The sequence below is a fragment of the Geotrypetes seraphini genome, chromosome 3 (assembly GCF_902459505.1).
Source record: "Geotrypetes seraphini chromosome 3, aGeoSer1.1, whole genome shotgun sequence".
Taxonomy (NCBI): domain Eukaryota; kingdom Metazoa; phylum Chordata; class Amphibia; order Gymnophiona; family Dermophiidae; genus Geotrypetes; species Geotrypetes seraphini.
Window position 1 is genome coordinate 2,350,827 of NC_047086.1, and position 22,538 is coordinate 2,373,364.

At 43.2% G+C, this 22,538-nt stretch overlaps 1 protein-coding gene across 3 annotated transcripts in view; it reads left to right on the top strand.

Annotated features, from left to right (window-relative positions):
• The window catches only part of HDAC2 (histone deacetylase 2), a 345,065-nt gene extending 323,712 nt beyond the window's left edge, over nucleotides 1-21,353 (top strand). For 2 of the 3 annotated variants that reach the window (XM_033936641.1, XM_033936643.1), the window contains one exon: nucleotides 21,011-21,353. In XM_033936641.1, the coding sequence (XP_033792532.1) occupies nucleotides 21,011-21,228 (218 nt within the window). In that variant the 3' untranslated portion in view covers nucleotides 21,229-21,353. Of the gene's footprint in view, nucleotides 1-3,587; nucleotides 3,646-21,010 lie in introns of all 3 variants that reach the window. The other variant, XM_033936642.1, reaches the window with a different exon arrangement.
• Nucleotides 21,354-22,538: the final 1,185 nt, after the last annotated feature.

The following is a 22,538-nucleotide window of genomic DNA, read 5'->3' on the forward strand; positions in this document are numbered from 1 at the left end:
TACAATGGCAGGATAACTTCTTTCGTTCTGGTTGTAATACCCTTCTTGATTATGCCTAGCATTCTGTTTGCCTTCTTAGCATCCGCTGCGCACTGTGCCGTTGGCTTCATTGTCATGTCCACCATTACCCCCAAGTCCCTTTCTTGAGTACTCTCATTTAATAACATCCCTCCCATCATATAGTTGTACCTCGGGTTTCTGTTTCCCACATGTAATACTTTACATTTCTCAACGTTGAACTTCATCTGCCATCTCGTCGCCCATTCCCCTAGTTTGTTCAAGTCCCTTTGCAATTCTTCGCAGTCCTCTTTAGTACGAGCTCCACTAAATAGTTTGGTGTCGTCTGCAAATTTTATTATTTCACACTTCGTCCCTGTTTCTAGATCATTTATGAATATATTAAATAGCAGCGGCCCGAGCACCAAGCCCTGCGGGACCCCACTCGTGACCCACTCTGCTTTTAGAAACATAGAAACATGATGGCAGATAAAGGCCAAATGGCCCATCTGGTCTGTCCATCCGCAGTAACCATTATCTCTTTCTCTCTCTCAGAGATCCCACATGCCTATCCCAGGTTCTCTTGAATTCAGGCACAGTCTCGTGTCTCCACCTCTTCTGGGAGACTGTTCCATCCATCTACCACCCTTTCTGTAAAAAAGTACTTCCTTAGATTACTCCAGAGCCTATCACCTCTTAAACTCATCCTATACCCTCTCATTGCAGAGTTTCCTTTCAAATGAAAGAGACTCGACTCATGATCATTTTCATTAAGCAGGTATTTAAACATCTCTATCATATCTCCCCTCTCCTACCTTTCCTCCAGAGTATCCAGATTGAGATATTTATGCTTTATGCTGTTAAGTTTAAGTTTATTAGGATTTTATATACCACCTATCAAGGTTATCTAAGCAGTTTACAATCAGGTACTCAAGCATTTTCCCTATCTGTCCCGGTAGGCTCACAATCTATCTAACGTACCTGGGGCTATGGAGAATTAAGTGACTTGCCTAGGGTCACAAGGAGCAGCGCAGGGTTTGAACCCATAACCCCAGGGTTCTGAGGCTGTAGCTTCAACCACTGCGCCACACACTCCTCTATCCACACCCACTGTTGGGTCCTCGATCTTGAGGGTTGGTGCAGTCAGCCCATCCTAGCTTTATGGGTCTGCTTTTGTACATCCCATTTTTCTAGAATGTCTCACCTATTGCACTGGAAAAAGAAATTATGTCCTTACCTTGATAATATATTTTCCAGTAGATAGGTGAGACATTCTAGATGTCCTTCCTGCGCCTGCCTACTTCTCATTCTCCTTATGCTTCTCCAAGTTTGATTTTTGGATGCCAGTTAGCCCTTTGGGGCCTTGAAAAATTCTGTTTATATGTTCAAGGTGCATGCAGGGGTACTTCTTGTGCACCTTTTGATGCCTTTGTTGGCTGTTTGTTGTTCTAATGTTTCCCTTTTGAACAGAACAGTTGATTCTTGGGAATATTCCCATTGGTGACCCTATTTCACATACTCTCGATAGAGCTCTTTGTGCTTGGGTTCTAACTACGGGTGACAGTAGAGCTCTCAGTGAATAACAGAAGGGTCAGAGAAAAACTCCAAAGTGGATTCCTTCTGCAGATGACTCTTATCCATTGGGAGACAACCCATTTGTCTAGAATAATAATAATAATAATAATAACGTTATTCTTCTATACCGCCACAATCTTGCGACTTCTAGGCGGTTTACAATCAAGAGTGCTGGACATTCAGCGCAATACAATAAGTAGATATTCAGAGGAAATACAGAGATCAGAGACCTCAGGAGGCAATAGTATAGAAATACAATTTGCTGAGCGAAAATGTAATATGTTCATTTTAGTAGGTAATGTCCGACAGGACCTGTTGGGGATAAATAGCAACGTAAAGTTACGATAAGATGAAGATAGCAGATTATATTTATAACAGTGCTGTAAGTTCAGGTGGAATAGGGAGGGGGGAGAGAGAGGGAGAGCGGGTCAATTGTTTAGCTGAGTACGGTGGTTCTAGAATGGGCCCAGAGGCAAGTCACAGGGCTGTGACGTAAATTAGATATCTGAACTGAACAGTGTCGGGGTGTCTGAGTTTACATTCAGTAGGGTTCTGATAATGATTCAAAATTTCACCAAATTAATTATTGTCAAGTACACACAGAGTAAATCTGAAAGTTAGCTTTTATCTGGGCCATAGCAGAATCCCTGGTGCAAAGGGCACTTACCTAGCTGCACTGTTGAAACCCTCCCAGAGGTCACTGGATGGCTGGGCTACCGAGTCCTTCGAAGACACAGCAGAAGAGCTAAAATCAAAGAGGATATCTGGGAAAAACAGAGACGAAGAAATAGGAGTGAACAGCCTTCCTGTCTGCGCCAACACAATTACGGATTTGCTCCCACTGCAGAAATGGTCTTCTACTATACCCTCCTCCACAGCTGATCGGCGGAGCTGTGCCTTTGCTCTTCTGAGCAGGCGCCAGGCACAGCTCCTCCCCTCTTTGACCTGGCAAAAGAAAAACGCTTCCAAACGGCTTTTGTTGCTGGGTTGCCCAGAGCTTTCTACATCTTCCAGCTAGATCTTTTTCTTGGGCCTTAACATCTGCTAATGGACTTAATCAGCACCAATAATTGCAATTAACATAAGAATAGCCTTACTGAGACAGACCAATGGTCCATCAAGCCCAGTAGCCCGTTCTCACGGTGGCCAATCCAGGTCCCTAATACCTGGCCAAAACCCAAAGAGTAATTTTTTTCACTCAGAGAATAGTTAAGCTCTGGAACGCATTGCCAGTGGATGTGGTATGGCTCGCTTATCTACTGGAAAAGATATCATCAAGGTAAGGGCATAATCATTTTTTTTAGGTGCATTGAGTGAGCCAGTGGAAGAGAAGGGTACTTGTTCCCGTTATGGAGCAGCGTGGCTTTGATGCTTCTGGATGAGCTGTCAATGAAGAGATGCCACTCTTTTGAGTTACAGGTGATTCCAGTTGCCTCAGACTGGTTACATTGTGGCATCATGATGGCTGAAAAAGGTGGAACAGGCTTAGAGATGCTTCCTCAGATCTGTGACTTGCACAATTTGATCCAACAAGTTCCACTGCTTGAGCCTAGACGTCAAAAAGGTCCCTATGTTTACTCAGCTTGGAATCAATCTGGAATGTTCCACAGAAAAGGTAAATTTCAAAATATCAGTGTCCTGGCACAAAAGCAAAGTTTGAGGCGAATGAAAGCCATTTTCGATTCTTGGATGGCAAAGGCAATTAAGAAAGAATACTTATTACCCAGGAACAAAAAATAAAATAAAATTTTGTTACATAGTGTAATTAAAGCAGTCATTTGGTAGGCATTCCACCCTGTGGAAGAAAAAGGAGCACTAAGAACATAAAAATTGCCGCTGCTGGGTCAGCTCAGTGGTCCATCGTGCCCAGAAATCTGCTCACGCGGCAGTCCTTAGGTCAAAGACCAGTGCCCTATTTAAGTCTAGCCTTACCTGCGTACGTTCTGGTTCAGCAGGAACTTATTTAACCTTTTCTTGAAAGCTGTATGCTATGAAGGTATCTTGTTGTCTTTCAGATGTTAAAGAGGAAGAAAAGTCGAAGGAGAACAGTGGTGAAAAGACAGACACCAAAGGGTAAAAGCTTAACGATATCTGTTGGGTGGCAGCATGACATCAGTGCTTCTTCCCCTACTGGGTGGGTGGAGGTGGTAAATGATTGGAGGCAGGGAAAATTACACAACAGATACCACTTATGGTAAAACATGCTTATTGGCCTTTAACAACATAGACTAATTTGGGAATCACTTTTTTTGTGAACATATTAAACAAATGCAGAATGTAATCCTAGATGTACAAGTACAGTTATGTCTTACCTAATCTTCCCTTTACTACCTCATTTCCCTCCTTCATCCCTCCCTTTCTCCCTCAGAAGCTAGTCCTCCAACCCAAATATCTCTCGAAGAAGTAAATATTATGTTTTCAGAATTCTACTCCAAGCTGTAGGGGTCAGAGAATTCATAGAAACATAGAAAAATCAAGGCAGATAATACTCTTTCTTCCTACCCCAGCCATCTCTTTGCCATGCAGAACTTTGTCCTCAAAGCACTCCCTCCTCCGACACCCTTCTTCCCTCTTCCCTCTCTCCCCAGACTTTAGCTGAATACTTCCATGACAAGGTTCACAATATTGCCCTTGATTTCACTGCAAAGTCATATCATTCTTCCCTTTCCCCTATTCATTCTTCTAACCAACCTGCTCCTACCATCTCTTCTTACTTCACACAAACAACTCAGGAGAAATCCTTACATCCTCCCCCTCTGGACCCACCTCCCCTTGTCCAGTTCCAACCTCTCGACCTACCTTCAAATCCCGTAGACTTTTCTTCCTTCTCTGAAATGACGGAGGAAGAAACTGTAGAATGTGGTGAAATCCAATTAGCTTAGCGGGGTTTAAAATAGGTTTGGATAACTTCCTAAAAGAGAAGCCCATAGGCCATTGTTGAGATGACTTGGAAAAATCCACTGCTTATTCCTAGGATAAGCAGCATATAATCTGTTTTATTACTTGGGATCTAGCAAGGTACTTGGGACCTGGGTTGGCCACTGTTGGAAACAGGATAATGGGCTTGGTGGACCCAGTATGGCAATTCTTATGTTCTATCCTCAGCCAAGCCCACTACATGCCCCTCTGACCCCATTCCCACCCCTCTACTTGACTCCATCTCACAGTTATCCCTGCAATCTGTCATATCCTCAACCTACTCATTTCTACTGCAACTGTTCCCAAGGCCTTCAAACATGCAGTGGTTAAGCCGCTTCTCAAAAAACCCTAGCTGGATGTCACCTGCCCCTCCAACTATTGTCCTGTGTCCATTCTTCCATTCCTATCCAAGCTACTTTAGCATTCTGTCCTCCATCGCTGCCTTGACTTCTTTCATCTCAATTGACTTTTGATCCTCTACAATCTGATTTTAGCCCCTACTCTCCCTTACCAGAATCTGCAGTGACCTGCTCCTGGCCAAATCCAAGGGCCTTTACTCAATCCTAATCTAATCTACAATTGTGATTCACTTGTGAGTCACTCTATGCCTAAATAGGTTCAAGGCGATGTACAATTTGAGTAAAGGCTGAGAAATAGAGGGAGGAGAAGAGACTAGAAGAGGAGAGGTAGGAAGGAAGGTCTTCTAACATGAGGTAGAGAAGAGAATTAGTGGTACATTTTGCATAGAAGAAATTGAAGTCTTGGAGTGTCTTGTCCCAAAGAGAAGTGTCTTCCGTTTTTTCTCAGTTTTGCTGGCTATCGGGAGACAGCTCCAGGTTTTTGCGCCGAGGTAGGTGATAAGTGCGTTTGTATTTTATTCCTTTAGGGGATGGAAGGATAAGAATTTCTTGATGATTCTGGATGAATTGGATAGAGATCCTATGTACATGACCCAAACTTGCATGATTTCAGATACCATCATTACAAAATTGGTCCGTGGTCACTCTCATAAAGCTTATGGAGACAGACTTGGAGACCTCAATATATATACTCTGGAAGAGGGAATATGGTAGAGATGTTTAAATATTTCTGCGGCATTAATAAACAGGAAGGAAAACTCCAGGGCATAGGATGAAGCTTATAAGTAACTATAGGCTCAGGAGTAATCTAAGGAAATACTTTTTTACAGAAATTGTGGTAGATGCGTGGAATAGTCTCCTGGTAGAGGTGGTGGAGTCAAAGACTCTGTCTAAATTCAAGAAAGCGTGGGAAAGGCATGCTCATAAATGCTGCGGATTGTCAAGACTGGATGGGTCTCAGTTTACTCCAAAGTCTGTTGCTATTCATAATAACATAGTAAATGACGGCAGATAAAGACCCAAGTGGTCCATCCGGTCTGCCCAACCCTACATGCACCATAAATTAATTATTTAATAATAATAATAATAATAACAACTTTATTCTTGTATACCGCATTACCATGGAAGTTCTATGCGGAATAACTATACCAAATTATACAACAAATACTCCAAATCATACTGCTTCCTGGACTCATGTCCCCCGGAAATCATGAAAGTGGCACCACTTGAATTTAAACTATCTCTACTGCACTACTTAGCCCATAACCTGAAAAATGGAAAATTCCTCACCAACAAAGGCCACATAATAATAACCCCTATCCTAAAAAATAGCAAAGAATCGTCAGCCCTAGTTTCCAACTACAGACCAATTGCTTCCATACCACTCTTTGTAAAGATCATGGAGGGGCTGGTACACTCCCAATTAATGGAATATCTAGACCAGTTCTCACTCCTTCATGAGACTCAATCCGGCTTTAGACCGCTTTTCAGCACAGAAACAGTAATTGCAGCCATCTTAGATTACTTGCACCTATTTTTAAGCAAAGGCCTCAGTGCCCTGATCATGCAATTCGACATGAGCTCTGCCTTTGACCTTGTAGACCATGCGAATTTGCTACAGTGTCTAGACGCTATTGGCATCAGAGGCGAAGTGCTAAACTGGTTTCATGGTTTCCTTTCGTCCCGAACCTATCAGGTTCACTTCAACAATGATCTCTCCAACACCTGGAGCAACCCATCTGGCGTTCCCCTCTGCTTTTCAATATCTACATGACCTCACTGAGCGTTCAATTAACCCAGCTGGGGATAAAATTATTCAGTTACGCTGATGACTTCACAATTATTATCCCATTTGCCAACTCCATCTCGGAAACAATTCCAAAAGCATCAGAAGCCATAAACTTGATGAAACATTGGATGACAGACTTCAAACTCAAGCTCAATACTGAGAAGACAAAATTCTTTGTCGCTTCACCGCACCCTCTTGACACCAAAACCCCACTAGACATCAACAAACATAACTACCCCATACAGCCCACCATTAAAATACTGGGTGTAACTCTGGACCAATACCTCACCATGAAAGATCAGGTGGACTCCCTAATCAAAAAGAGTTTTTTCACCCTCTGGAAACTTAAATCCATTAAAGCATACTTTGTTAACGCTGCCTTCAGAATCTTGGTACAATCCCTCGTATTAAGTCAACTCGACTACTGTAACATCGCCTACTTAGCAATCCCCCAAAATAATATGCGACGATTACAACTAATGCAAAACACTGCGGTCAGACTAATCTTCGGTCTAAAGAAGTTCGATCACGTGACGCCATACTTCAAACAGCTACACTGGCTGCCGATGGAAGCTCGTGTAAAGTTTAAGTTCGCCTGCCTCTGTTTTAAAGTTTTCTACGGTCTAACCCCTAAATACATCACTGACCTATTCTCCTTCTCAGCCAACAAACACAAGAGAAGCTCCCACTCGCACTTCGTTTCTCCCCCGGTTAGAGGATGCAAACTAAAAAAACGCCATGAGCATCTTCTCTCACATCAGGCTGCCCTATGGGGTAAAGACCTAGAACAACTCCTATTGCCCACCACTTATGAGGTATTCAGGAAACGCCTCAAAACTCACCTATTCCTGAAATACCTAGATAGCTGACCCACTTCCCTCCTTCCCCTCTCTTGCCCTTTCTCCCCATTGTTCCCACATCCCTTAAGTTAACTCAACTTGTACGTCAACTCAACTTGTACCCCACTAATCTTCTGTAAACCGCATAGAACTTAACGGTATTGCGGTATATAAACTGTTATTATTATTATTAACAGAAGAAGAGACTGTACAATTACAGCAAAGTTACAAGTTCGTTAATGTTACATTAACATTTTAGACAATGCATTTTTCAATCAAGTTAAATTTACATTTTAGACGATACATTTACGGAGAAGTTAAGTTTTGCAGGTAGGTAATATATTCGGAGTAGTTATGTTTGCTATGAGTTACATACAGCAGAGTTACAAATAGAAGTGTTACATACGGCTGTAAAGAGTCTGGGGGAGAGTCGAGGTCAGAGGAGGAGGAGGGAGGAGAGGAGAACGTTCAGAGGAATTTGTCAAAAAGGTAGGTTTTAGTTAACTTCCTGAAAGTTTGATAGGGGGGGAATTGGAGATGAGAGTAGAGAGGCATTTGTTCCATTTGCCCGCTTGGAATGCTAGGGATCGGTCGAGGAATTTTTTGTAGAGGCAGTTTAAATGGTCCTTTTTCTTAGATATTTCTGGAACAGAAACCCAGAGCCCAGAAGTGTGCTTAGGTTCCATCTATTGGAGTCTCCATCAAAGCGCACTCCAGCCCATCTTAACCATCTCAGCCATCGAAACCCTCCTCAGCCCATCCTCAACTGAATGTTCATATACGGGACAAAGGCCGTGCATGCCTGACCAGTACTGGCCTTAGTTCCTTCAATGTATACCCATTATTTTCTGATTAGAGATTCTCTGTGTTCATCCCACGCTTGTATGAACTCTGTTACCGTTTTCTTCTCTATCACCTCCCTTGTGAGCGCATTCCATGCATCAACCACCCTCTCCATAAAGAAGAATTTCCTAACATTACTTTTGAATCTACCACACCTCAACCTCAAATTATGCAGTCTGGTTTTACCATTTTCCTTTCTCTGGAATAGATTTTGTTCTATGTTAATACCTTTCAAGTGTTTGAACGTCTGAATCGTATCTCCCCTGTCCCTCCTTTGCTGAAGGGTTGTCGGGTAATATTTGCCTCTTTGCGGATGATACCAAAATCTGTAATAGAGTAGATACACCAGATAGTGTGAATAACATGAAGAAAGACCTGGCGAAGCTTGAAGAATAGTCTGAAATTTGGCAGCTAAAATTTAATGCTAAGAAATGCAAGATCATGCATTTGGGCTGCAAAAATCAGAGGGAACGGTACAGTTTAGGGGGTGAAGAACTTATGTACACGACGGAAGAGCGTGACTTGGGTGTGATTATGTGCGATGATCTTAAGGTGGCCAAACAGGTTGAATAAGTGCCGATGGAAGCTAGAAGGATGCTAGGTTGCATAGGGAGAGGTATGGCCAGTAGGAAAAAGGAGGTATTAGTGCCTCTGTATAAGACTATGATGAGACCTCATTTAGAATATTGTATACATTTCTGGAGGCCGCATCTTCAAAAAGATATAAATAGGATGGAGTTGGTCCAGAGGAAGGCTACTAAAATGGTGTGTGGTCTTCATGATAAGGTGTATGGGGACTGATTTAAAGATCTCAATCTGTATACTTTGGAGAAAAGGCGGGAGAGGGGAGATATGATAGAGATGTTTAAATACCTACATAATATAAATGTGCACGAGTCGAGTCTCTTTCATTTGAAAGGAAACTCTGTAATGAGAGGGCATAGGATGAAGTTAAGAGGTGATAGGCTCCGGAGTAATCTGAGGAAATACTTTTTTATGGAAAGGGTGGTAGATGCGGGGAACAGTCTCCCGGAAGAGGTGGTTGAAACAGAGACTGTGTCTGAATTCAAGAGGCCTGGGATTGGCACATGGGATCTCTGAGACAAAGAGTTAATGGTTACTGTGGATGGGCAGACTAGATAGGCCATTTGGCCTTTATCTGCTGTCATGTTTCTAAGTTTTTGAAGCCCAAATGCATGATCTTACATTTCTTAGCTACCAAATTTCAGACCATTCTTAAGCTTTGCTAGGTCCTTCCTCATTTTGTTCACACCATCAGGAGTGTCTGCTTTATTGCAGATTTTGGTATCATCCACAAAGAAGCAAATCTTACCTAACAGCCCTTCAAAAATATCTCTTAAAAATGTTAAAAAAGAAAAGGCCCAAGAACCGAACCTTGAGGCACATAACTGGTAACATCTCTTTCATCAGAGAAAGATCTCCATTGACCACTGCCCTCTGTCGCTTTCCACTCATCCTGTTCCTGACCTAGTCTGTCACTTTGGGGCCCATATTGAGGGGACTCAGTTTATTTATTAAATACCTGTGTGGAACACTGTCAAAGACTTTGCCAAAATCTAAATGCATCACAACTAGCCCTTTCCCTCTATCCAATTCTCTGATCACCCAGTTAAAGAAATTGTTCAGATTTATTTTACAAGACCTGCCTCTAGTGAATCCTTATTGCCTTGGATCCTGTAATACACTGGATTTCAGAAACATCATTATTCTCTGTTTTAAAAGCATTTCCATTAATTTAGTTACCATAGAAGTCAGACTTACTGGCTTGCAATTCCCTCCTTCTTCCTTATTTTCACTTTTGTGTAGAGGGACCACATTCGCCCTTCTCCAGTTCTCCGGTACCACTCCCGACTCTAGAGAAGCATTGAAAAGGTCAGTCCAGGGTAGAACCAAGATGGCAGATGAACCTTGATGACGTTCTGTATGCTCCAATGATTTCTTTTTCCCTAATGTGGCTTACCTTTTAATGTTTCTTTTGGAGAGGTTTTCGGCGATTTTCTGATGCCACATTAGAAAAGAAAGAGGACTGTGAGATCCGTGACGTTGCCAACTCTCTCGTCCTCCCCGATTCAGTCGATGTTGCTCCAGTTGCTGGAGCGACAAGCCACCGCCATCCCTCGGTCAGATAGTCGGAGGCTGGTTCTGCATCGGAGCCAAGCGGGGAAGTTCACGACTCCTTGGAACATGATATTTTACTCTTGCCTCTTAACAACGAATGTGCCACCTTGTCCAGCTGAAACACGGAGCCCGAAGTCAAGCCCTGGGAGATTAGGAAAAGAGATCCCGGAGTTGGCACTGGGCAGAGCTTCATCCCTGAAGGAGCCGCAGGGGGAAAGGGAACTCTAATGATGCTAGGATTCCAGCACTGGACCCTGCAGTCACCTTGGGGACACTTCTTGTGGTTATTAGGAAACTGGATGTGAAGGTGGGGAAAATAGCGCAAGACATGAAGGTACTGGTTTCAAAGTTGATGCTTTTTCTTTGAACTTGGATAAAGTTTGTCAAGATTGCATGGAGAAAATTCATACAGAAACTACCACTTGGAAAGAAACAATTTCAACTTTGTTAAAGATCATAAATTTATTTCACAGAAAATTTAACAAATTAAAAACTTTAATAAACTAAACTTTAACCTTATATACCGCATCTTCTCTGTAAAGATAGAGCTCGGCATGGTTTACAGCAGCGGTCTCAAACATGCGGCCCACGGGCCGCATGCGGCTCTCCAGGTCTATTTTGCGGCCCGCGGTCTGGACACGATCAAGACAGTATTTCTCTTCCCCCTTCCCTTCCTTTTGGAGCAGCAGCGTGTCTGGCCGGCTCAGTCCATCGTTCCGTTCAAAGCCGCGAGTTGGCGGCTCCTCGCGCTATCCACTCCTGCATCGGAAGCCTCTCTGGCATCACAACATCAAAGAGGCTTCAGACGCAGGCACGGATCTCACGAGGAGCCGCCACCCGTGGCTTTGAACGGAAAGATCAACTGAGCCGGCCAGACACATTGCTGCTCCACAAGGAAGGGAACAGAAGGGGAGGGGAAAGAGAAATGCTTCTGCTGCAAAGGAAAGAGGGACCCTAGGGAAATGCTGCTGCTGTACAAGGAAAGGGATAGGGAGGGAAAGGGAAGAGAAATGCCTCTCCTGCACAGGAAAGGGGGAAGGGAAATGCTGCTGCTGCACAGGGAAAGGGAGGGAAAGGAGAAGAGAAATGCTTCTGTTGCTGCTGCACCCAATTGGGGAAAGAGAGGGAAGGAAGGAGAAGGGAGAGGAGAGGAACAAGAGAAGCCAAGTTCATGGGAGGGAGGGAAGGAAAGGAGATATTAGACCATGGAGGGGGAGGGAAAGATGCCAGGGCATGGGGGAAGAGAAGGAGACAGATGCCAGACCAGGGGAAAGGAAGGAAGGAGGGAGGGAGAGAAAGGGAAGGAAAGAGATGCCAGACCATGGAAATAGAACGGAAGAAGAGAGAGATAGGAAGGGAAGGTAAGACATGGAAACGTAGATTTTGAAAAGAAAGCAGAAAAATTGAACATTAAGTTAATGCCAAAGATGGATGCAAGGCAGAAAGTGAAGACGGAGAGAAAAACAGTCAAAGGACAAGAAGGCCCTGGAAACATAGTTGAAAGCATAGAAGAAAAAAAAATCACCAGACAACAAAGGTAGGGAAAATGAATTTATTGTCAATATAGTGATTGATATGTGCCAGTTTTGAGAAGGAAAATATATTAAACTTTAAATGTAAGGGCTGCAGAAAAAATAGAGTACTTGGAGGGCCGCAGAAAAAATAGTTAATATCTTATTAAAGAAATGACAATTTTGCATAAGGTAAAACTCTTTATAGTTTATATATTTTTCCTTTTAACTGTTAAAGGAAAGTTTTATAAACTATAAAGAGTTTTACCTCATGCAAAGTTGTCATTTCTTTAATAAGACATTAACTATTTTTTCTGCAGCCCTCCAAGTACCTACAAATCCAAAATGTGGCCCTGGAAAGGGTTGGAGTTTGAGACCACTGATTTACAGGAAATTAATAAGAATTAGTGATTGTATAAAGAGCTATTTACATTTTTGAGAATAGCCAAGTTTTCAGATGTTTTCGGAATAATTGGAAGGAACCCAAATTCCACAGCTGGGAGGAAAATTATTCCAAAGCTCAGTAATTTTGTAGTAAAGAGATTTCCCTAATTTTCCAACATAGATAACACCTTTTAATGAGGGGAAAGATAATTTAAGCTTTTGGATAGATCTGGTAATCTCAGGTCTCGCCAAGTTCCAAAATACTGGAATTAAGGAGGAAGATCTGAAATGTTAGGCACATTTAAAGTGAACCCTAGAAATTACTGGGAGCCAGTGAAGTTTTAACAAAAGCAGGGAAACTATATTAATAGACGATTGTTTAAGAAGTTTCTAATAGAGAATTTGAAATTTCCTCAGGATAGTATTCCACCTATTAACAAATCTCTTTCAACATGCCTCTAAACACCAACACACTGCATTACATATCTTCAAAACGATGCTAACTTTAACACCTTTTTGAAGATATTTAATGCAGTGTGCTGGTGTTTAGAGGCGTGTTAAAAGATCAGTTAACTCCTAATATAGCCTGTGCACATTTTGTTATTTATCTTGTAATTGAAATCACCCTTTATTATAGTGTTACCCATTTCTGCAGCTTTCCAAATCTCTGAAAACATTTCTTCATCTGTCTGCTCATTTTGTTCCAGGGGACGGTAGTATAACCCAACCTTTATATTCCTTCCCTTCACACATGGAATTTCTATCCATTAGGATTCCACACTGCTATCTATGCCATGCAGAATGTTTATTTTATGTGATTCAATTCCTTCTTTAACATATAGCACAACCCCCCCCTTCAATTTGATCTACTCTATCCTTGCGATATAATTTATACCCAGGTGACATTTTCCTTTCGATTCTCCTCCTTCCACCAGGTCTCTGAGATGCCTATTATATCTATCTCATCATTCAGTGCTATATACTCTAACTCTCCTATTTTACTTTTTAGGCTTCTAGCATTTGTATTGTGTTTTTTCTTTGTATCTACAGGCTGCTAAGAAGATGACAGGGATGAGTCTCTTACTCTGCCTACCTTTTAAACACTCCTGGCTTGAAAAGGGGATAGATTCCGTACGAACATAAGGAAGTTCTTCTTCACCCAGAGTGGTGGAAAACTGGAACGCTCTTCCGGAGTCTGTTATAGGGGAAAATACCCTCCAGGGGTTCAAGACAAAGTTAGATGTTCCTGGTGAACAAGAGCATATGCAGCTAGGGCTAGTCTCAATTAGGGCGCCAGTCTTTGACCATAGGGCCGCCGCGTGAGCAGACTGCTGGGCATGATGGACCACTGGTCTAACCCAGCAGCGGCAATTCTTATGTTCTTTCACCATTATTGAAACCTCTCTATTAGGACTCCCTAAATATCCTGTTTCAATAGTATCCTTCAAGGATACTTCACACCGAACCATCTACTCCTGGGTGACTATCAGCTCCCCCCACCCCAAAACCTCAGTATAAAAGCTGCTCTATCCTCTTTGTAAACGTTAGCACCAGTAGCCTGGTTCCATCCTAGTTAAGGTGGAGTCCATCCTTTTTGGAACAAGCTCCCTCTTTCTCAGAAGATTGCCTAATTCCTAACAAATAAGAACATAAGAATTGCCGCTGCTGGGTCAGACCAGTGGTCCATTGTACCTAGCAGTCCACTCACGCGGCGGTCTTCTAGTCAAAGACCAGTACTCTAAATGAGTCCAGCCTCACCTGTGTACGTTCCAGTTTAGCAGGAACTTGTCCAACCTTGTCTTGAATCCCCAGAGGGTGTTCTCCCCTATAAAAGACTCCGGAAGAGCGTTTCAGTTTTCTCCCACTCTCTGGGTGAAGAACAACTTCCTTACGTTTGTACGGAATCTATCCCCTTTTAACTATAGAGAGTGCCCCCTCATTCTCCCTACCTTGGAGAAGGTGAACAGTCTGTCTTTATCTGCTAAGTCTATTCCCTTGAATGCTTTGATCATGTAACCTATGTCTCCTCTTTTCAAGGGAGAAGAGGCCCAGTTTCTCCAATCTCTCACTGTACGGGAACTCCTCCAGCCCCTTAACCATTTTAGTCGCTCTTCTCTGGACCCTTTCGAGTAGTACCGTGTCCTTCTTCATGTATGGCGACCAGTGCTGGACGCAGTACTCCAGGTGAGGGCACACCATGTCCCGGTACAGCGACATGATAGCCTTCTACGATCTGTTTGTGATCCCCTTCTTTATCATTCCTAGCATTCTGTTCGCTCTTTTCGCCGCGCATTGCGCGGACAACTTCGTCGACTTTTCGATCAGAACTCCCAAGTCTCTTTCCTGGAAGGTCTCTCCAAGTACCGCCTCGGACATCCTGTATTCGTGCATGAGATTTTTGTTACCAACATGCATCACTTTACACTTATCCACGTTGAACCTCATTTGTCATGTTGTGGCCCATTTCTCGAGCCTGATTATGTCATGTTGCAGATCTTCACAATCTCCCTGTGTCTTCACTACTCTGAATAACTTCGTATCGTCTGCAAATTTAATCACCTCACTCGTCGTACCAATGTCAAGATCGTTTATAAAGATGTTGAAGAGAACAGGTCCAAGCACCGAGCCCTGCAGCACCCCACTGGTGACGCTCTTCCAGTCCAAGTATTGTCCATTTACCCCACTCTGTTTCCTATGCTCCAGCCAGTTTTTAATCCACATGAGTTTTTCACCCTTTATTCCATGTCTCACAATTTTCCGAAGTAGTCGTTCATGTGGAACCTTGTTGAACACCTTCTGAAAATCCAGATATACAATGTCGACCTTTTCTATCTGCCTGTTTACTCCCTCGAAGTAATAATAATAATAATAACTTTATTCTTATATACCGCCAACAATCTTGCGACTTCTAGGCGGTTTACAGTGAGGTGAAACTGTACAGTCGGTGAATTACAGAGTATAACAGTGACCATCTGATATTAACAACATTAATAATAACAACAGTTTATATACTGCCGGACCGGGAAGTTCCGTGTTATTTACAATGAGTTAGAAAAGTTTCATTAATTGATTGGGACATTCATAGTTTAGAGATTAGAGGTTAACAGTTTGCAAGATCTGATATGGGTGTAATTACGAAGGGGGCTATTGTCCTTGTTCGTTACCTATGTAATTCAAGAACAGGTATGTTTTTAGGTGTCTCCTAAATTCGCTATAGTTGTTTGAGTGTGTGATTAGTTTTCCTAGGTCTTTGCCCCATAAGGCTGCTTGGTACGATAAAAGTTGTTGATGATGTCTCTTATATCTGCATCCTCTAGCCGGTGGGGAAACAAATTTCAGGTGTGTGCTTCTCTCATGTCTGTTAGTTGGGAATGAGAAGAGGTCTATTATATATTTAGGGGCTAGACCTGATAATACCTTAAAGCAGAGACATCCTAGCTTGAACTTCGTGCGAGCCTCCATTGGCAGCCAGTGCAGGAGTCGGTAGGAAGGGGTTATGTGATCGGACTTCTTCAACCCGAAGATCAACCTGACTGCTGCATTTTGTATAAGTTGTAGTCTCTGCATTTGCTTCCGAGAGATTGCCAGATGGGTAATGTTGCAATAATCAAGGTGGCTTAGTATTAGGGATTGTACCAGAATTCTGAATGCTGAGGTGTCGAAGTATGCTCTAATGGACCTAAGTTTCCAGAGGGTAAAAAATCCTTTTCTGACTAGGGAGTCTACATGGTCTTTCATAGTTAGACCTTGGTCCAGTATTACCCCTAGAACCTTCGTTGTTGGTTGAATAGGGTGATTGAGTTTGTTAATGCGTAGTGATTCTGTCGTGTTATGTGGGTGTGGCGAGGCTATAAAGAATTTAGTTTTATCTGAATTGAGCTTGAGTTTGAATTCTGTGGTCCATTATTCCATCAGGTTTAGTGCTTCTGTTGCTGTGGGGGTGATTTCGGAGGGAGACGTAGTAAACGGGATAATGATTGTAAAGTCATCCGCGTAACTGAATACTTTTATACCTCGCTGGGCCAGCTGCATGCCTAGTGATGATATATAGACGTTGAAGAGTAGAGGGGATAATGGGGACCCCTGTGGAACGCCTGATGGGTTTCCGAGAAAATAAAGGCGAAAGAGTTGGCGTTCATGAAATATAAAAAAAACCAAGAAGAGGAGAGCAGAAAGGACTACAGGGTGAAACTGAAAGAAGCCAAGAGAGAGATACGTTTGGCGAAGGCACAGGCGGAAGAACAAATGGCTAAAAATGTAAAAAAGGGAGATAAAAATTTTTTCAGATATATTAGTGAAAGGAGGAAGATAAAAAATGGAATTGCTAGGCTAAAAGATGCTGGGAACAAATATGTGGAGAGTGATGAGGAGAAAGCAAATGTGCTAAACAAATACTTCTGTTCTGTGTTCACAGAAGAAAATCCTGGAGAAGGACCGAGATTGTCCGGCAAAGTTACACGAGAAAATGGAGTAGATTCTGCGCCGTTCACGGAGGAGGGTGTTTATGAGCAACTTGAAAAACTGAAGGTGGACAAAGCGATGGGACCAGACGGGATCCATCCCAGGATACTAAGGGAACTCAGAGAGGTTCTGGCGAGTCCTATTAAAGACTTGTTCAACAAATCTCTGGAGACGGGAGTGATTCCTGGGGATTGGAGGAGAGCGGATGTGGTCCCTATTCATAAAAGTGGTCACAGGGATGAAGCAGGAAACTACAGGCCGGTGAGCCTCACTTCAGTTGTTGGAAAAATAATGGAAGTGTTGCTGAAAGAAAGGATAGTGTATTTCCTTGAATCTAATGGGTTACAGGATCCGAGGCAACATGGCTTTACAAAAGGTAAATAGTGCCAAACGAACCTGATTGAATTTTTTGATTGGGTGACCAGAGAGCTGGATCGAGGACATATGCTAGATGTAATTTATTTGGATTTCAGCAAAGCCTTTGATACAGTTCCTCATAGGAGGCTGTTGAACAAACTTGAAGGGCTAAAGTTAGGACCCAAAGTGGTGAACTGGGTCAGAAACTGGCTGTCGGACAGACGCCAGAGGGTGGTGGTTAATGGAAGTCGCTCGAAGGAAGGAAAGGTGACTAGTGGAGTCCCTCAGGGTTCGGTGCTGGGGCCAATCCTGTTCAATATGTATGTAAGTGACATTGCTGAAGGGTTAGAAGGAAAAGTGTGCCTTTTTGCAGATGATACCAAGATTTGTAACAGAGTAGACACCGAAGAGGGAGTGGAAAATATGAAAAAGGATCTGCAAAAGTTAGAGGAATGGTCTAATGCCTGGCAACTAAAATTCAATGCAAAGAAATGCAGAGTAATGCATTTGGGGATTAATAATAGGAAGGAACCGTATATGCTGGGAGGAGAGAAGCTGATATGCACGGACGGGGAGAGGGACCTCGGGGTGATAGTGTCCGAAGATCTAAAGGCGAAAAAACAGTGTGACAAGGCAGAGGCTGCTGCCAGAAGGATTCTGGGCTGTATAAAGAGAGGCGTAGTCAGTAGAAGAAAGAAGGTGTTGATGCCCCTGTACAGGTCATTGGTGAGGCCCCACTTGGAGTATTGTGTTCAGTTTTGGAGACCGTATCTGGCGAAAGACGTAAGAAGACTTGAGGCGGTCCAGAGGAGGGCGACGAAAATGATAGGAGGCTTGCACCAGAAGACATATGAGGAGAGACTGGAAGCCCTGAATATGTATACCCTAGAGGAAAGGAGAGACAGGGGAGATATGATTCAGACGTTCAAATACTTAAAGGGTATTAACGTAGAACAAAATCTTTTCCAGAGAAAGGAAAATGGTAAAACCAGAGGACATAATTTGAGGTTGAGGGGTGGTAGATTCAGGGCCAATGTTAGGAAATTCTACTTTACGGAGAGGGTGGTGGATGCCTGGAATGCGCTCCCGGGAGAGGTGGTGGAGAGTAAAACTGTGACTGAGTTCAAAGAAGCGTGGGATGAACACAGAAGATTTAGAATCAGAAAATAATATTAAAGATTGAACTAGGCCAGTTACTGGGCAGACTTGTACGGTCTGTGTCTGTGTATGGCCGTTTGGAGGAGGATGGGCAGGGGAGGGCTTCAATGGCTGGGAGGGTGTAGATGGGCTGGAGTAAGTCTTAACAGAGATTTCGGCAGTTGTAACCCAAGCACAGTACCGGGTAAAGCTTTGGATTCTCGCCCAGAAATAGCTAAGAAGAAAAAAAAAAAAAAAAAAAATTTTTTAAATTGAATCAGGTTGGGCAGACTGGATGGACCATTCGGGTCTTTATCTGCCGTCATCTACTATGTTACTATGTTCCATGTTTTAGAGAGGTTGCAGTTGAAGCGTACCTGATAGGTGCGGGCCGTAAGGAATCCTCGGAACCAGTCAAGTACCTCACCTCCAATGCCGATCGCGTCTAAACATTGTAGTAATTTTTTGTGGTCCACTAAGTCGAAGGCCGAGCTCATTTCAAATTGCATGATTAAGGCGTTATGGCCCTTGGTGAATAGGTTGCGTAAGTGTTCTAGGATCGCTGCTATCACCGTCTCAGTGCTAAACAGAGGTCTGAAGCCGGACTGGGTTTCGTGTAGTAGAGAAAACTGGTCAAGGTAGTCCATCAATTGGGTATGTACTAAACCTTCCATTATTTTTACGAAGAATGGAATGGACGCTACCGGTCTGTAATTGGTTACTGATGTTAGGGAGTGTTTGCGATTTTTTGGAATTGGGGTGATTATAATGTGACCGTTATTCGTTAGGAATTTCCCGTTTTTGAACTTATTGGTCATACAGCTCCATAGTGTTAGTTTAAAGTCTAAAGGAGCTGCTTTCATAATGTTGGGGGGACAGGGATCTAGAATGCAGTGAGATTTAGTATATTTATTATAGAGTTTTATGAAGTTATTCCATTCTGGATCTTGAAATGAGTTCCAAAACATATCCACTGGTATTTCATTTCCATGTGTGTTGGCTATTTGATGTGCTTGTGTGTTGATTGTTGGGCACGTGTTCCTTAGTAGTGCAGCAAGTTCGTCAAACAAGATCTACCTTTGCTGAAACTGTGCTGGCTGGTCTTCATCAGACCGTGTCTGTCAAGGTGATCAATGATGCTGTCCTTTATCAGCGCCTCTACCATCTTTCCCGGTACTGAGATTAGACTCGCCAGTCTGTAGTTTCCTGGATCCCCACTCTAACCTTTTTTGAAGATCGGCGTAACATTCTAACAAATTCATAGCAAATCTAAAACCCTCGGCAACGCACTATTGTCTCAACCACGCATTGAGACTTTGGCACTTTGCCTGCCTTCGGGATCCTGCATGTGGAACAGGGAGCATTTCTGAAAATGCTACCCTGGAGTAGAGAATGACACGGGGACAAATTTTTTCCCCATTTTCCTGTCCCATCCCCGCGAGTTCTTTTCTTGTCTCGGCTCCATTCCTGCAAGCTCTGACCTCATCTGCACAAGCCTTAAACACTTTAAAATCATAAGTGTTTGAGGCTTGTGTGGTTAAGGCAGAGCTTACAGGAATGGGGCAGGGACCGGGACAAAATATGCGGGGATGAGACGGGGAAATTGAGTTCCTGTGGAAATGGGATAAAATTTGTCATCCCTGGAGTATCTGGATTTCAGCTTTCTACACAAGAGCATAAAGTTGGCTTCCAGAACCTCCCTCCCACATTTTCCTATGTCATTGATACATACATGTACCAAGACAGCTGGTTCCTGCCCAGCACTATCTAAAAACCTATTGAAGTGATGTGTGAGGTCCACTACCTTCATATCAGTCAGCAAGTGACCAAGCAATCCTCATGCCACCAGCCCTGCAGCTATCTATATGCCTAATGATGGACTCGCCAACTACAACTATCCTAACCGTTCCCTTTATGACCAATTTTCCTTTCCCCATGTGCCACCATCTTTCCCTCTCACTCATACCCAACAATTCTCCCTTTCCAATCCCCTCCCTCCTATATCCCAAGTTAGTGTCCCCTTGTCTCTCTCTTCTGTGTCCCATGTTCATGCCCCCTCCCTGCACATAAGTAGCTGCCCATCTGTAGAAGCTGCCGCTGCCTCCGGGAACCCCGCCTTCCTGCCCCCCGAACACCCCCCCCCCCCCGACTCAGTGCTTGTTTGATCCGCACTCACTCCTTCTGTCTTCAGTGGGGATGGCGCAAGCAGAAATTCACACGCTGTATATGGCCGACCCACAAGCCTTCCCTCCGTCAACTCTGATGTCGGAGAGATGGTTTCTGGATCAGCGGTGTGTGCCGTCCATACAAGGAGTGTTGCTGAAGACCGAAGGAGCGAGTGCGGCTCAAAGAAGGTGGTAACTGTGTCGGCTTCAGGGGTGGGCAGGCAGAGATCAGTGGGGGGGAGGAGAGGGGGGCAGGAACACAGGATGCCCGGCGGCAGTAGCCGTCTCTATGGACGGGCGAGAAATGGCAGCCAAGCCGCGTACCCCCAAGGGTACACGTACTGCGTGTTGCGAAACGTTAGTCTAGAATAAGATGCTGGTGGAACCTGCGCAGGTTCTTCTGCATCGCCACAGATGTGCACACAGTACCACAGCAAGCCTGGGCCTGACCAGGTGCATTAAAAAAAGCATTAGATAGGTGAAACTACAGATTCACAGCCCAATTTTCTGACACATTTTCTTTTCTTTTTTACAGTGCCAAGTCAGAACAACCTAGCAACCCCTGAACGTCAGATGGCTGTGTACGGCAGCAGGAAGAAGGCGGGTTCTCTGTGTCGATTTGTCTTCTCTAGTGCTTGGTATTTATTTTCAGATGGTATTGTGCAGTTTATTTGGCAAGTTGTGCTTTGCGTTTCTAATTATGAAGCAGAAATTTCTCTTTGCCATGGCCGTGCTTTATGTGATAGTATTTAAGGTGGATGTCAGTTATTATGTTACGTCTAAAATTGGATTTCTTCTAGAAGGAATTTGATTTACTTTGGATTTAATTTTACCTCTTTTATAATTAAATCTTTATTAAAAAAAGGGCTTGGATTTAGGCTGTGTTCCTTATTGTAGTGCTCATGTATGTTTCCTGGGGCTTACGCTGTGCTGTGGGCTGAATTTCTCTCCCACTGCACCCAGGGCATGTCCTGGTGGCAAAAATGTGGAAAAGAAAAGCCCAGCAGAGTTTTAGGCATGTCCCCCTTCCCGACACATGACAATGAAATTGAAGGATACAACTACTGTCAGTCATAGGAGCATAGTAGATGACGTCAAATAAAGACCCAATAAGATAAACTCATAGCGTTAGTATGATGTGATCCTACATATGGATACTTGATCTTGATTTGTCCTTGCCATTTTCAGGGCACAGACTGCAGAAGTCTCCCCAGCACTGGCCTTATTTTCCCATTATTGGACTTGCCTTCTAAGCAAAGGCAATCTTCCAGCCAACCCAATTCAGTCCACTTAAACGTTGACAGTTTTAAGTGCCATTGGTTACTGGTAGATAGAAGAGACAGTGAAACATAAGTTACAGATATTCTCAATCTTCAAGTGAACGTGATGAGTGACTTTCCAGAAGTCACGCCTAATTCTCCAGCCCCTGACTTGTCTGCGCTTATGTATGGGAAAATGAATCCTGGCAATATCAACAAGGCTTTAAAACAATAGTTTCTATGTTGCTAAAAATGTATCTGGAGAAAACGGGAACCATAGTAGGTTGTGTTAACCTTTTAAAGGTCATCACCACCACCCAAATGTCTGGCACTTAATCCCACTGTGCTGAAAATCCAGCGGTGCTAAACTTGCTTTGTGATTAAAATATTCTAGAGTAACACAAAATGTGCATGCACCATTTACGTATTTGTTTAAAGATGTTTTATTTATAAATTGCGCTGTCTGTCTTGCTAGGTAGAAATTCAAAACATTATACACAGTCAGTCAAAGCAGTTGCTAATGGAACCCACGCGGGATGGGGTCAAGTACTTGAAAAGGCCAGAAATCCAGAGTTAGAGTATTTGTTGGCATCTGTTAAAGACGAATGCTCTTCTTATCCACTTGGCATCCTTCTCTTTTATAGACCTCCTATTTCCTGGAATAGATCTTCTTCAGTCCTAGATATGATAGCTAATGCTACAGTTAAATTTCATAGACTTTTGGTGATAGGCGACTTAAATTTACATCTAGAAGACATGACTGATAGAGATGTTTCTGATCTTGTTCTTTTTCTTCAATCATTA